This window comes from Cariama cristata, unplaced genomic scaffold, assembly GCF_000690535.1.
Source record: "Cariama cristata isolate BGI_N322 unplaced genomic scaffold, ASM69053v1 scaffold13775, whole genome shotgun sequence".
Taxonomy (NCBI): Eukaryota; Metazoa; Chordata; class Aves; order Cariamiformes; family Cariamidae; genus Cariama; species Cariama cristata.
Window position 1 is genome coordinate 1 of NW_009615832.1, and position 12,643 is coordinate 12,643.

The window sequence follows — 12,643 nt, forward strand, 5'->3', positions numbered from 1 at the left end:
TCCAGGCCCGGAGGTCTGGTCTGTCAGACCGCCACCTGTCCCTGTAAGACTGGAGGTATCCGAGCACGGGGGGGGTTCGGTCCAGTCCCCTTCCAGCCCCATGGGGTGTGAGGTCTCCTGGCTCAGCGTCAGGGACCGGGGCACGGGGGGATCGGTCTGCTCAATCCCATCAGGGTTGGTCCTTGTTCAGGTCACCCCGTGGTGGGGTTGTGCTGGTTCCTTAGGCTGAGCTTAAGGGCACCTGCTCCTGGAGGGATACAGAGCAGGACTTGCACCAGTCAGGCTTAAGAGATGCTTTAATATTTGTTGTGCTGATATTGTGTGCTTTCTCCCTTGCCTGCAGGAGACACGACTTATGTGCTGAGCTCTCACTATGAATGCTATTGTTGCCCTCTGCCATTTTTGTGAGCTCCACGGTCCTCGCACCCTCTTTTGTACCGAGGTTCTACACTCACCGCTTCCCCAAGGCGCAAGCAGTGGGGACATTTCTGGGCAGAATGAGCAGGTGGAAGAGGAAGAAGGTGGCATTCAGATGAGCAGTCGGATCCGCTCGCACAGCCCAGCAGAAGGTGCCAGTGCTGACTCCAGCAGCCCAGGGCCAAAGAAGTCAGACATGTGTGAGGCAAGTGTGAAGATCTGTGTGTGGACATCAGCGGCCCTTGCCTTAACTAAAGGGCTCGTGGATTCTTTGATGCAAATTGTATTGTTTTGTTTTGTCTATATACTTTTGAGTATATAGACCTCAACAAGATGGTGTTTTGAGGTCTCTTAAAGCGCTGTGATCTGTGATTCTCTTGTGGCTGAGAAATGCCTTCCTCATCCTTGAAGAGCATTTACTTTGTTAGATTAGGTCTGGTCATTTATTAATAGTAATTTTAAGAGAAGTATTGATTAGGAAACAGAAAAAAAAATGCAAAATCAATTAATAGAGAAAATGTAAATTCTCAGTCGTTCTTATGCTTGTCTGTTGTTAGTACTTGTGAGGTATTTGTTATTTACTTTCCTTTAGGTTATGGCCAGTTTTCTTAGGCCAGTTGGTTTCACAGCTGCTGTTAACTGAATTTTACCACTTGTAGAGCCAGCACCAAGGTCACAGCCAAATTAAATTATAGAAAACGAGCATAAGAGTAGAGGTAATATATTGCACTGAGTTCTGTGTGAGGAGCTGGGTTCAAATCCTGACCCTGACTCATATTTCTTGTCTTCTAAGTATTTGTGTTCTTCTCTGTATGTGTAAGTAACATTTCTCCACATTTTGAAGGGATTATGCAGAGGCCTTTGGAAACCATAGATAACCGCATGCTCATTTATGGCTGGATTTGCTTTTCTATCTTCAGGGTTGCCGCTCTCTTGCAGGAGGACATCCTGGATATGTCAGCCACGACAAAGAAACTTCAATCAAGTACGTCAGTCACCAACACCCAAACCACCCCCAGCTGTTCAGCATCGTACGCCAGGCTTGTGTTCGCAGTCTGAGCTGTGAGGTAACTGTCTTGGAGTACAGGCAGAAAACCTGTGTACGGCCTTGTGCATTGTTTCAAATCTAAGATAGTGCTTTGCTGATCCTGGCTGCTCTGTGCAGCCTGAAGCAAGGAGGGAATGGAGGTGGAAAGACAGACACGCAAATCTGTTCATTCCAGGATTGGTGGTAATCTTTAAGGTTGACCTTTGATAACCTTAAGCGTTCCTCCCTCTCACCTTGTGAGACCAAAAATTTCCCTTTCTTGTTTTTGCTCCTATAAGTTCATTGTTTTTCTTTGTAAGCTAAACTGTTTTTTTGTAAGAACATTGGAATCTGTTGTTTAGCACTAAGAAATGTTTGATCTTTGTAAACCGTTAACATTTAGTATCTTATAGAAGTGAAGGGAGAACCTTACAGATTAATGAGTATTTGTTTCAGGATCAGCAAAATCCCGTGTGGATTCTCAACAGTATTGTGGTTGAACAGAGCTGAATTCTTAAAATACAGCTACAGTGAAGGTTTTGTACGGTTTGTAGGAAACCTCTGGAGGTCTTTTTGAGAACATGTTTTGGACAGTAGCCTAAAAAAGGCTTGTTTTATTCACCAAGTGTGTGTTAAAGAGCAGGAAGCTTTGTTCAGTTTATTACCATTTCAGCTGTGTGATGTGCTTGACTACTTTGGTGTATGTATCCCTCCCCTTCAGGTCTGCCCAGGGCGTGAGGGCCCTATTTTTTTCGGAGATGAACAGCATGGTTTTGTGTTCAGCCACACCTTCTTTATCAAAGACAGCCTGGCTCGAGGTTTCCAGCGCTGGTACAGCATCATCACTATCATGATGGACCGGATTTACCTCATCAACTCCTGGCCTTTCTTGTTGGGAAAAATCAGAGGCATCATTGATGAGCTTCAGGGCAAAGCACTTAAGGTAGGTCAGTGCACAGAGTCCCTTTGACTCAATGTTAATAAAACATTATGATAGCTGATTTATAGCTGAGTCAAAAAGCTGATCCAGCTCGTTGCAGCCAGGGTGGTCATTAAGGTTGTCACACGGGACAAGAGGACAGTGCGTATCTGGAGGTGTAGGAGAGAAGCAACAGAATGCCTCTGTCATTTTAAGGCAGTCATAGCGCTTTTCACAGACCTAACTGCTAGACAGTAGATCCATTAGAAATTTAAGTAGCTAAAGTTGTGAAGGCCAGTGGTTTTGGAGCACAAGTGTAAACAATAATTTTAGTCAATCTAAGAATAATATGTCCCTTGCCTCTTTTTTCCCATCATTTACAACGTATTTTGGATAATTGTGTGTGAACTGCCCTTTTCACTTTGCGTTTTTGTTGGTTTTTTTTGGCTCAGCTTTGTGTAAGCATTTTATCTTTTTCAGTCTTTCATACTGCCCTTCTGTGCTGTAGGTGTTTGAAGCAGAGCAGTATGGGTGCCCTCAGCGTGCTCAGCGGATGAACACAGCCTTCACTCCCTTCCTACACCAGCGGAACGGCAATGCAGCCCGCTCCTTAACATCACTGACCAACGATGAAAACCTGTGGGCATGTTTGCATACATCCTTTGCTTGGTAATACCACTTGTGTTTGTAGCTTCTACAACTCCTTCATGAAGAGAATATTGCCATATTCTGAAAGGGTGGAAATGTGATTAGTGTGTTTGGGTATTTTTTTTTTTTCCTTGAGATAGTAAGTTGGAGTTTGCTAAGGAGTCTTTGAATTGGAAGGAGCTAAGCATGGAAAGATAGCAGCCTGCTGATGCCTTTAGGAAAAAAAACATCTCTTGTTGCTGTGAAGTAAACCTACTAATGTGGCTGCTAATGGTAGGCACGTCTATCTAGATGCAAAGGCTTTGAAGTATAAAAGTAAATGTGGAAGAAAGCAGGAAAAGATGCTCCTAGCCCCAGTGTGTTGTACCTCAGATTCACACTTGAAGTACAGTGGTTGTTCACCTGGAAGCGCCCGTGCATTGTGATGGGCAGTGTCGGAGGTGCAGCCATTTGGCACATTACTATGTCTGTGGGAGTCCAGTTCTCCAGTGCCTGACTTGCTCATCAAAGTTCCCTGGAAAGATGCCACAGAGAGGGTTGCAACACTGGCATGTGACTTGGGTGGGGAATAAGTCTGTTGCCCGAAGTAATTGCAAAATGGTAGGCCTTTCGGTGACTTTGAGTGGCAGCGGTTGTAAGATGCGTCGATAATTACCACACCGAGGAAAGCCAAGAGAAGTGTTGAAAGGAAACACAAATTGGTTAGTGGTCGAATTTTTTTGTTGAGCTCATCGCATCAAGTTTCTTACTGGATTTTTGCACCTAGCAAGCAGGCTTAATGAACACTACTGTTTCTTTCAATGTCTCCAGGCTTTTGAAAGCTTGTGGTAGTCGACTTACAGAGAAGCTTCTGGAGGGTGCACCAACAGAAGACACCCTTGTTCAGATGGAAAAACTTGCAGGTGAGATAGACGTTTCCAGAGCTGGAAGACCCTCTGAGAATGCTTTGGCTGGTAAAACACCACATCCTTTCATCAGCATCATGAGCGCAGCCATCTCTCATCAACTTCACCTTAGTGGTTGTCTCTGCAGTAGCTGATGCACTGTCCCACGTGGAGATGACTCTGACAGGAATGTGAAATTGAGGCCCTTGGCCTCATAAACTCTCTGCATGCACATGTGGTGTTTGTTACTTGAGTAGGAGTGTTGCATCATCGTGATTATTGTTCTGTCTGGCTGGATTGGCTCTCCCAGTGAATCTCTACAGCCAGCAGGATTCGCAGTCACAACATATGGACTTCTTGCTCCTTTTTCTACAAAATTTCTAAAATTAAAAGACCATAATTTTTTCTTGCATTTAATTATTTTATTAATCTATTTAGACTAGAATCTACAAAACCTGCCTCAAAGCTTTGGCCGCGACCTTTAAAACAATAATAGAGAACACATAGCTCGTCAGAAGGTGTGACTGTGTTCTGTAGAAGATGAAAATTCCGTCTTGACCCTTCAGTGGTTGTCTTCTGTCTGATTTAATAAACTTTATTAACACTTCAGGCGTGCCTGTGATGCTAGTACTTTCAGTTACTGTGTTCTGAACTCTCTCTCCCTACATATAGCCAAAATCAATTGCGTGTAGCACTTTTGTGACAGTGTAGGCACTTTAGAGGCAGTTCCCATTCCTAGAGAGCAGCAATTTTTATGACCACTCTGCCTTTTTTTTGCTAGATCTGAAAGAAGAGTCGGAAGGTTGGGATGGTTCTGAGGAAGAAGAGAAGCCGCCTTCCCAGCCAGATGTTGTGGAAGGGCAGGAGCTATCTAAATGCTCACCTGAAACATCTCTGATGCCAGATTGCAACAGCTGGAATGTAGCTCACAGAAGGTTGTCTGTCTTTCGCTCTCTCAGGCACATGAGACAGGTAAGAGAGGAGCACAGTTACTCTGATGCTGAGTTCACAAGTTAATAACTTCTTTTCTCTTGATAATGTTTGTTGAAAAAAATAAATTTATTTCCTGCAGTCTGCACTTCTTTCCCGGTTCTGTGGTCAACACAGTGCCTGCACAGCTAGTAACGTGGTGTTAACTGCATCTCTGAGGACGCTCCCTTCCTCTGAGATCACGTGGGCCTCTAGTGATCATCGGTCATGTGGGATGGAATCTCATGATTTCTCTCAAATTCTGCACTTTTCTTCTTCCCAAGAGCAGTGACAGTAATTTAATATGGAGGTCGTGCAGCGTCTTCAAAGCCAAGTATTATTTGCTTGAGACAAAAGTGTTTCAGCGGCAAAAGAAATAATTTACAAACAAAACAAATTGATTCTATACAGATTTAGCTTTTCTCCAGTGCTTCCGGTTACCTGACTGAGGGGGAAAGTGCAGTGCATTTCACCGACAGTCTCTTTCACACCAGCTTGTTTTCTTGGACATTCCTGACAAATAGCTGCTGTATGTCTTTAGCCTGCTTTTGTTCTACTGTCTCCCAATTTAGAATACTTGAAGCTATTGAACTACACCACTTTATTGCCAGTGTGTGCCTTTGGAGGCTTGTCTCAAAATGTTGTTTCATCTTCTGTGCCTGAATCACTGTTGTGTACATAACCCAGATTGGAGAAATGCCTGAAAGTCGTTATCGTCTAATAGAAGTTGTTCAGTCCCATTCCAAACGGGCCTGTGTCCATCTAACCAAACCTGCTAATTTGGCCAACAAGTGGGCTGATGGATGCGGTGTAGCCAGAGCACTGAAGAATGTGGAACAACCGAGAAAAGAAACTGTTGTGTTAATGTGCTTGATGTTGAATTGGATCATTGATTAGGCATGTTGGCAAAGTGGTACTTTGCTGCTGTTTGTTCTTGAAACCATAGGTGGGGGTGAATGTTGCTTTGCCTGACGGTCCAATGCCTTTCGCACCTGTCAAATATTTGATCTTGGTGCTGTGGTTTAGAGCTATTACTCTGTGCACAAGACCTGCTAAATTTTCACATTCGTTTCTGCTGTTCAGTTCTAGCCATTTTCTTACGTGGCAGTTTTTGACAGGGCAAACTGGACATTTTACTAATTTTTGTGACCAATGCAGAATGTTTGTGTTTTGTTTTTTGTTTTTTTTTTTCAGGTTCTTGGGGCATCAGCATTCCGCATGTTGGCTTGGCATGTTCTGATGGGGAACCAGGTCATCTGGAAAGCTCGAGATATGGATCTTGTCCAGTCTGCTTTTGACGTGCTACAGGTAGAAACTTTTTCCTTTGTTTCCTGGCTGCGTATTTTTACGTGTATTTCTCTAGCAGTCCAGCCTTCATAATGACCTGTTTCTGACATACAATCTTGTGGAGAATGTGTTCTAAATTATGTGGTTTTGAAAAAACAACAAAGAAACCCTCAAAACACACCCACCAAATAAAAAAACCTCAACCTTTGGATGTCTTGGTTGTCCTCAGCAACTGCATAGTCTCTCAAGCTGAGTAGGATGCTCCTGGTCCCCCAAATCAGGATCATCTGTCTGAGCAGTGCTCCAAGTCTTGGCTGGCCCTGGAAGTCAGAGAGAAAATTGTACTGTATTCGGTTAGTTCCAGTGTTTCTCTTGATGTGTTTCCTTCCTTCTCTAGACTATGCTGCCTGTTGGTTGTGTGCGGATCATCTCCCACAGTGACCAGTATGAAGAAGCATATCGGTGTAACTTTCTAGGGCTTAGCCCACACGTCCAAATCCCATCCCACATACTATCATCTGGTAAGAACCTGTTGCAGAACTTTCTCCTTTCCCTGTCATCCTATGTTGAAGGACACAAGATTATTTTTTTTTTTTAATGAAGTATTGGCAGATACTGTTATCAATGCTGCATGAACTAAAACCTGTACCACTTCATTTTGTTTTCCCCATATCCTTTTGCCTGATCAGTAGTTGAAAGGTGTGACACCTGCTTTAAGCACTGATCATACCATAGCTGGCAGCCCGGTTCCTATTGAGGAAAAGTTAATTAATGCTGGGCCAAATATGTTAAGCTGACAGAACTGTGCTTTCTCGGAGCAGGGCATGTAGCTGTATTGTAGAATCTAGGCTAGTACAGTTCATGTTCTTTTGGGCTCTTGATGCTTTAGAGTTTGCGGTCCTTGTGGAAGTTCGCACTGCTACCCGGTCCAGTCTCTACCCGGCCCTGTTTGATGACGAGCAGTCCCTCAACAAGTACGAGTTTGTTGTCACCAGCGGTAGCCCTGTTGCAGCAGATCGAGGTGGGTGATTTGAAAGCAGAAAGAACCTGTATCACTGAGATTAAAAGAGCATCTTGATCTTTAACTGTTTTTTATGCTGTTTGTGTACTGGCCCTTAAGGAAGTCTGAAGAGAAGCCAGGTCAGTATACAACTGGGGTACTGCCATTTGAGGTGAGGTTTACCACAGTCTGTTTAATTACAAAGGGTTTGCTTTACCAGATCAGCATTTTACTTAATAATTTTCAAAAATGAGAAACAAATTCTGTAACATGGGTACAGCAGCAGTTGTAAAAAAAGCTCTTCTGTAACCCACAATGAACGTTTTCTGTCCTGGAATACCTGTGTGTTTATTTCGAGTAAGTCTCCCTTATAAGGACCATGACATTACTCATCTCCCACGTTCCACGGGATAGACAAGTGACTGATAGAGAAATACTCAGACCTTTATTTTTTTTGCCTACTTTGTTCAAGGGCTTGAACACTTGCACCTGATGTGATTTGAGTCAGGTCCGTCAGTCTCGTGTTTTCTAGGAAGTCTTAATTTAGATGAATTGGCCTCACTGACTGTCTCAAAAGACATGGCAGATGGCTAATCCTTCCTGCTCCGTCCTCTGAAGATACAGGTGCGATGTAAAGCAGAGACTTTCTCTCTCTCTAGTGTCCTTCCTGTTGTAGATCCCACATGTACAATTACAGTAGTCTACTTTCCATCCAACCAGTGGCATGTCCAGAAGCTTCTGGCCAAAAGTAGTCATTGAAAAGTCTTTTCTTCACCTCAGCATCAAACTTACTAGGCCATGGACTGCTGGGGAAAAAAGTCTCCTAGGGAATTCCAAAAAGTGGCCCAGGAGAGGAATGCCTTGGGTTGGTTGTTGGTTTGTTTTTTTTCACTAAGTATCCTGGAACTGCCCTTAACAAGAGGAACATTAAATCAAGAGTGAGTAGAGACTTTAAAATTGAGGGTTTGTATTTTCATATATATGTATGTATATTGTATAAAGTGTGAAAATTTTTTATAACGTGGCTTTTTTTAATGAGCTTTTGATACGGGACTAGAAACAACAAAATCTAAACAACAGTTTAAAAGTGATCTGAAGAAAACAAAGGCCCCTGAACCTGTGTGGATGTCCCAGGATCCTTCACAAAATTCCATGTTGCTTCTTGGATCAGATGTTTTTCTAGTGGGATGATCTTTAGCTTGTCTTCCATGGAAATTAAATCAAGGCAGGCCACTATGGGGGAATAGTTTTCCACCTTGTAGAATAGGTAGGTTTCTTCCTGACTCGAGGAAGATTATTATCTGTGAACTAATCAAGCCAAATTCTATGTTGAAATTCGCTGTGCTGTTATTAATAGTGTAGCTTTCTGCCTACAGAGGAAGCTGCACTAATGCACCAGACCAAAGTACTGGTGAAAAATGAGTGCAGACTAGTGCTCTTGAACAGACTAAGAGGCGCAAGAAATGTGTGGTGTTGTAACTCCAGCAAGTATTCAGGCCCAGGTTGTAGAATTAAATGGACTAGTCCTTGCTAACAACTACTAGTAAAGGTGTAAGTGGCTAACCTATAGCTTGTGTGTCCTCTTTCTCACCCTTTTTCCCCTCTTTCTGATTTTGCAGTTGGCCCTACAATCTTGAACAAGATCGAAGCTGCCCTGACCAACCAGAACCTTTCTGTAGATGTTGTGGATCAGTGCCTTGTTTGCCTGAAGGAGGAGTGGATGAAGTAAGTATGACTACATTGCTTTCAGAGAAACAGCTTTGGCACTAATCCTGGAACGGTTACAGCAGGGTACAGGGCAAACTTGTAGTCGTATCATTTCTGCTGTAGTATTGACAGTAGTTGGCTTTACTGTTGGGAGCTAAGAACCTCAGAGTTGTTCTACTCCAGTCCTAACTCTCTTTTTGGCTTTCAGCTGTTCTTAACCTTTATGCTTCAGTTCACGCACCTGTAGGTTTCCCACATGACAATACTTGTCCGCCTTATATGCGTTATGAGGATTAAGTATGCAAACACATACATGCTTGTCAATGGCACGTTATCTGTACTGGAATATCGCGCACAAACAGATGTCATGATTGTGCCTTCAGGCGCTACATTTCAAAGGTGCAAGTAGTTATAAAGGAAGACGAGACAGTCATGTCAAATAATCCATAGAACATTATGATTTTGTGGATTTACCTGAAGGCCAGATGGGCACTAGATGTGTCTCCCAGGGAGATTCCCAGTTGTCACAACTAATTGTTTTACTTTCTGCTAGAATGAAAGAACGAATTAGAATTATGCATATTACTACTGAAAATGAGTAAGCTCCCTAACTAATCCCCCGTTTTCTTGTACTCTTCTTCCCCCCACCTTTTTCATTCAAAGCATGAGAATAGCTTCCACAGAACATTGTTTGGAGCTTTATTAACATTTAGTTGCAGTAGGTACCAAGAGAAGCTATAGTTACTGCTCATTCCCTGTTTGATGCAGGCAAGTCCGTTGTAATAGTGACAGGAGTTTCTTGTTTCTGTAGTAAAGTGAAGGTCCTCTTTAAATTCACTAAAGTGGACAGCAGACCCAAGGAGGATACCCAAAAACTGCTGAGCATTCTGGGAGCTGCAGAGGAGGACAACGTCAAGCTTCTCAAGTTCTGGATGACTGGCCTGAGTAAGACGTACAAGTCCCACCTGATGTCAACAGTTCGCAGCCCGACGTCCTCAGAGTCCCGGAACTAAAGGGTGCCCAGCCTCACTTGCTGCCTTCAGATAATCGCAGGGAACCCCGAGTTACAGCATGTGCATTAGGCGGATAGTGGAACTTCATCACTATTCTTCTGGTCCTCAAACTAACTTGAAGAGTGACTTGAGTCTTTTCTAATTGCTGTGAGACTGGACTAATAAGTGCTAATAAATAGTGCTGCTGTCTGTCCTGAAACTCAACTCTAAATCTAGACCTGCGCACTCAAGACTAAATTACAGCAATGCTCAAAGAATCAACGTGAATTAATTAAAATCCCAAACTGTCCTCGTTACACATTATGGTGTGTCAGCAGACCTCAGTTTTAGATTTCATTGGCAAGACTCGGATACCTGTGACAACATCCAGAACTCCTGGGAGTGGATATAGTTAATCTCTCCAAATCCCACAATAAATCTCCTAAATGCCTGAGAGAACAAGAACCAAAAATAAGTGACACATCACAGGGTATGGATCGCATGTAAATTATTTCAAACCACTTTATGCCGGGATTTAAGAAGAGACTATTTTCTGCTGTAGCATAAGTCAGGATATCCTATTGGAGTCCTGTCACTCCACTTTATTTATTTATATCTTAACTTGAGACAGTTTCAGCATTTGCTTTGGAAATCTTGTCTGGGAGGGAGAATTGTAATATCAGAAGTCTCAAAATGCAGCCTGCTTGCCTTTCTAGAGGGTAAAATACTCGCCTTGTTTTGCCTGTGGTTGCACAACTTCCAGGTAATGAAGATAACCTCGCCAGGATAAGGTTGCTGGTGTTCTTCTGTCTTCAGAAATAGTTTTCTAGCTTCCTAATTAAGTTAAGCAGGAAAGGTCCAACCTGTAGGTGCTCCCTTCTTATATAACTCTATAGTAGCCATTTTTGCTTAATAGTTCATGGAAACATTGGTGCATTTTTTTAATTACCTAAACAGGTATTCCTTATCTGTATTGTAAGGAATTATTGTTTCTGTTGTGAAGTTGTGTTGGTTTGTTTTTTTTTTTTCTGGATCATTGTTGGGAAAACTTGACATTACCGTAGACATTTTTAACGGGCTAGAGGCACGTTTTACCCAGGTGACCTTCTACACTCATTCAAACAAGACTCAAGCTCAGAGTGGATGTTCCAACTTGTCACGAGTTCTGTTCTTATATATGAAAATATGCAGGTTGATTTTTGTCTGGAACATCTGTAAAATGGAGACAGGCATTAAATCTCATTAAGAGCTATTTTTGTAAAATGGACAAAGCCTAGTTTTGTGTTGATTTTCGGTGTGTGTGTGTGTTGTGGTGGGGGAAGCAGCAGTTGATCCACAAGATAATTCCTGCATCTTAGCCTAGATCTAGTTTAGAGAATTTAATAGGTCTTTTCCTCTTAACTTCGTATGTATTATTTTCTTGTACATATGGAGCAAGAGATGCTCAGATGCATTAATTGAAAATGCTTGAGTGGACATGAAACAGCTGTAGGATGTTCAAAGAGCAAACAGATGCTTGGAAAGAGGCATTAGTCTGTTACTTCAAAAACTAACCACTTATTTAATTTCAGGGTTTGCAAAAAGGCTTGCATTTTCCAGTTGTCAGTAGGGAAACAGGAAACAAAAGAGGTGCTCAAGCTCTATGCGCAGGAAAGCTTTGGATAATATAGGCATCTTGCTTCCTATGTGCTAGGTGCTAGTCATGAGGGAAAAACAAAGCCCACAGGCAGTGGGATAAAAGCAACAGAAGTAAATCAGAATTTCCAGTGCTAGGTCGGTGCTCGCTCTTGTGGCTACCTTTTATGTGATCTAGTACTCTTTATTTTTGTACTTGAAAGCTATTCTGGTCCAATTAAGAGCTGCTTAACACAACAAGACAGACATCATTTGGCATTTAGACCTTCTCGATTGCTGAGCTGTTTTTATCTTTTAAAGAACAGCTCTCCCAGCAGTCCAACGTTAAAACCTAGTCTCTATCTAACCCGCAGTTAGTGCATAAGCACCCATTAGCAAAGCCTGTGTTTCTGAACAGAGGTGTGGTTTCTTCCAAAACAGCAAAAAGGCGGTCACAGGGTCGAGCCTGAGGGTTCATCTTCTTCTCGCTTGTGGAAGCGGTGAGTTGTACCAATGTTGATGGGTCTCCATCCTGATCTGAAACAGGGCTGTGCCATGGACAACCGGACTCTGGATAACGTATCATTTTTGAGCCAGGGCAAGGAGACCACTAACTTAACGCTTACAAAATACCCACAGGAAAGAAAGGGGAGAGTTGCTAAGTCTGTGAACCCGTGGCTCCTGTGTAGCGTAAAACCAGATGTGCTTGCCTGCCAGAACAGATCTATCCATGAGATTACTAAATAATTGTCTGGGCAAGTTCCTGCGGCTCGCAGATTAGGCCGCAGGTGCTCCTTTTGCCGTCAGCGATATCTGGAATGTGCACAATTTAATTAACAAAAAAGAATGTCTGCAGCCATCTTTCGCCACTCTTCTTCCCTCTAAACAACACACCTTAAAGACAAACTGATTGAGGCAAGATGTTTCTTTATTCCTGTGCGATCTCCTTTTCTGCATGGCTGAGCAGTGTATACGGGGAGGGAGGCGGGAGGCCAGGCACTCTGGGTCACCGCTTGGGCACCTTCGTGCGCTGGTTCCGCCGCTGTGCACCCGCGAGTGCCCGCGATCCGTCTTTTCCCCCACCCCAAAGCAGCCCAAGCTCCCGTGGGCCGCGGAGGCGGCCGGCTCGGGGCTCTGAGGGTTGGCTGCAGCCCGGGGCGGCTGGAGGGCTCCCTCAGG

At 43.3% G+C, this 12,643-nt stretch overlaps 1 protein-coding gene across 1 annotated transcript; it reads left to right on the top strand.

Annotated features, from left to right (window-relative positions):
* The first annotated feature begins 343 nt into the window (after positions 1-343).
* On the top strand, positions 344-11,121 carry FLCN (folliculin). The gene is made up of 11 exons (XM_009699971.1): positions 344-622; positions 1,338-1,484; positions 2,166-2,387; positions 2,872-3,032; positions 3,822-3,913; positions 4,677-4,867; positions 6,059-6,172; positions 6,549-6,672; positions 7,041-7,172; positions 8,771-8,876; positions 9,670-11,121. The coding sequence occupies exons 1-11, from the start codon at positions 374-376 to the stop codon at positions 9,869-9,871; spliced, it is 1,740 nt and encodes a 579-aa protein (XP_009698273.1). The 5' UTR covers positions 344-373; the 3' UTR covers positions 9,872-11,121.
* The last annotated feature ends 1,522 nt before the right edge of the window (positions 11,122-12,643 follow it).

Excerpts from the sequence above, each read along its gene's own strand:
- FLCN (XM_009699971.1), top strand. The coding sequence starts at position 374 with ATGAATGCTATTGTTGCCCTCTGCCATTTTTGTGAGCTCCACGGTCCT. Across the intron at positions 2,388-2,871 it reads TTCAGGGCAAAGCACTTAAG|GTGTTTGAAGCAGAGCAGTA; the intron begins GTAGGTCAGTGC and ends TCTGTGCTGTAG. Across the intron at positions 3,033-3,821 it reads TTGCATACATCCTTTGCTTG|GCTTTTGAAAGCTTGTGGTA; the intron begins GTAATACCACTT and ends CAATGTCTCCAG.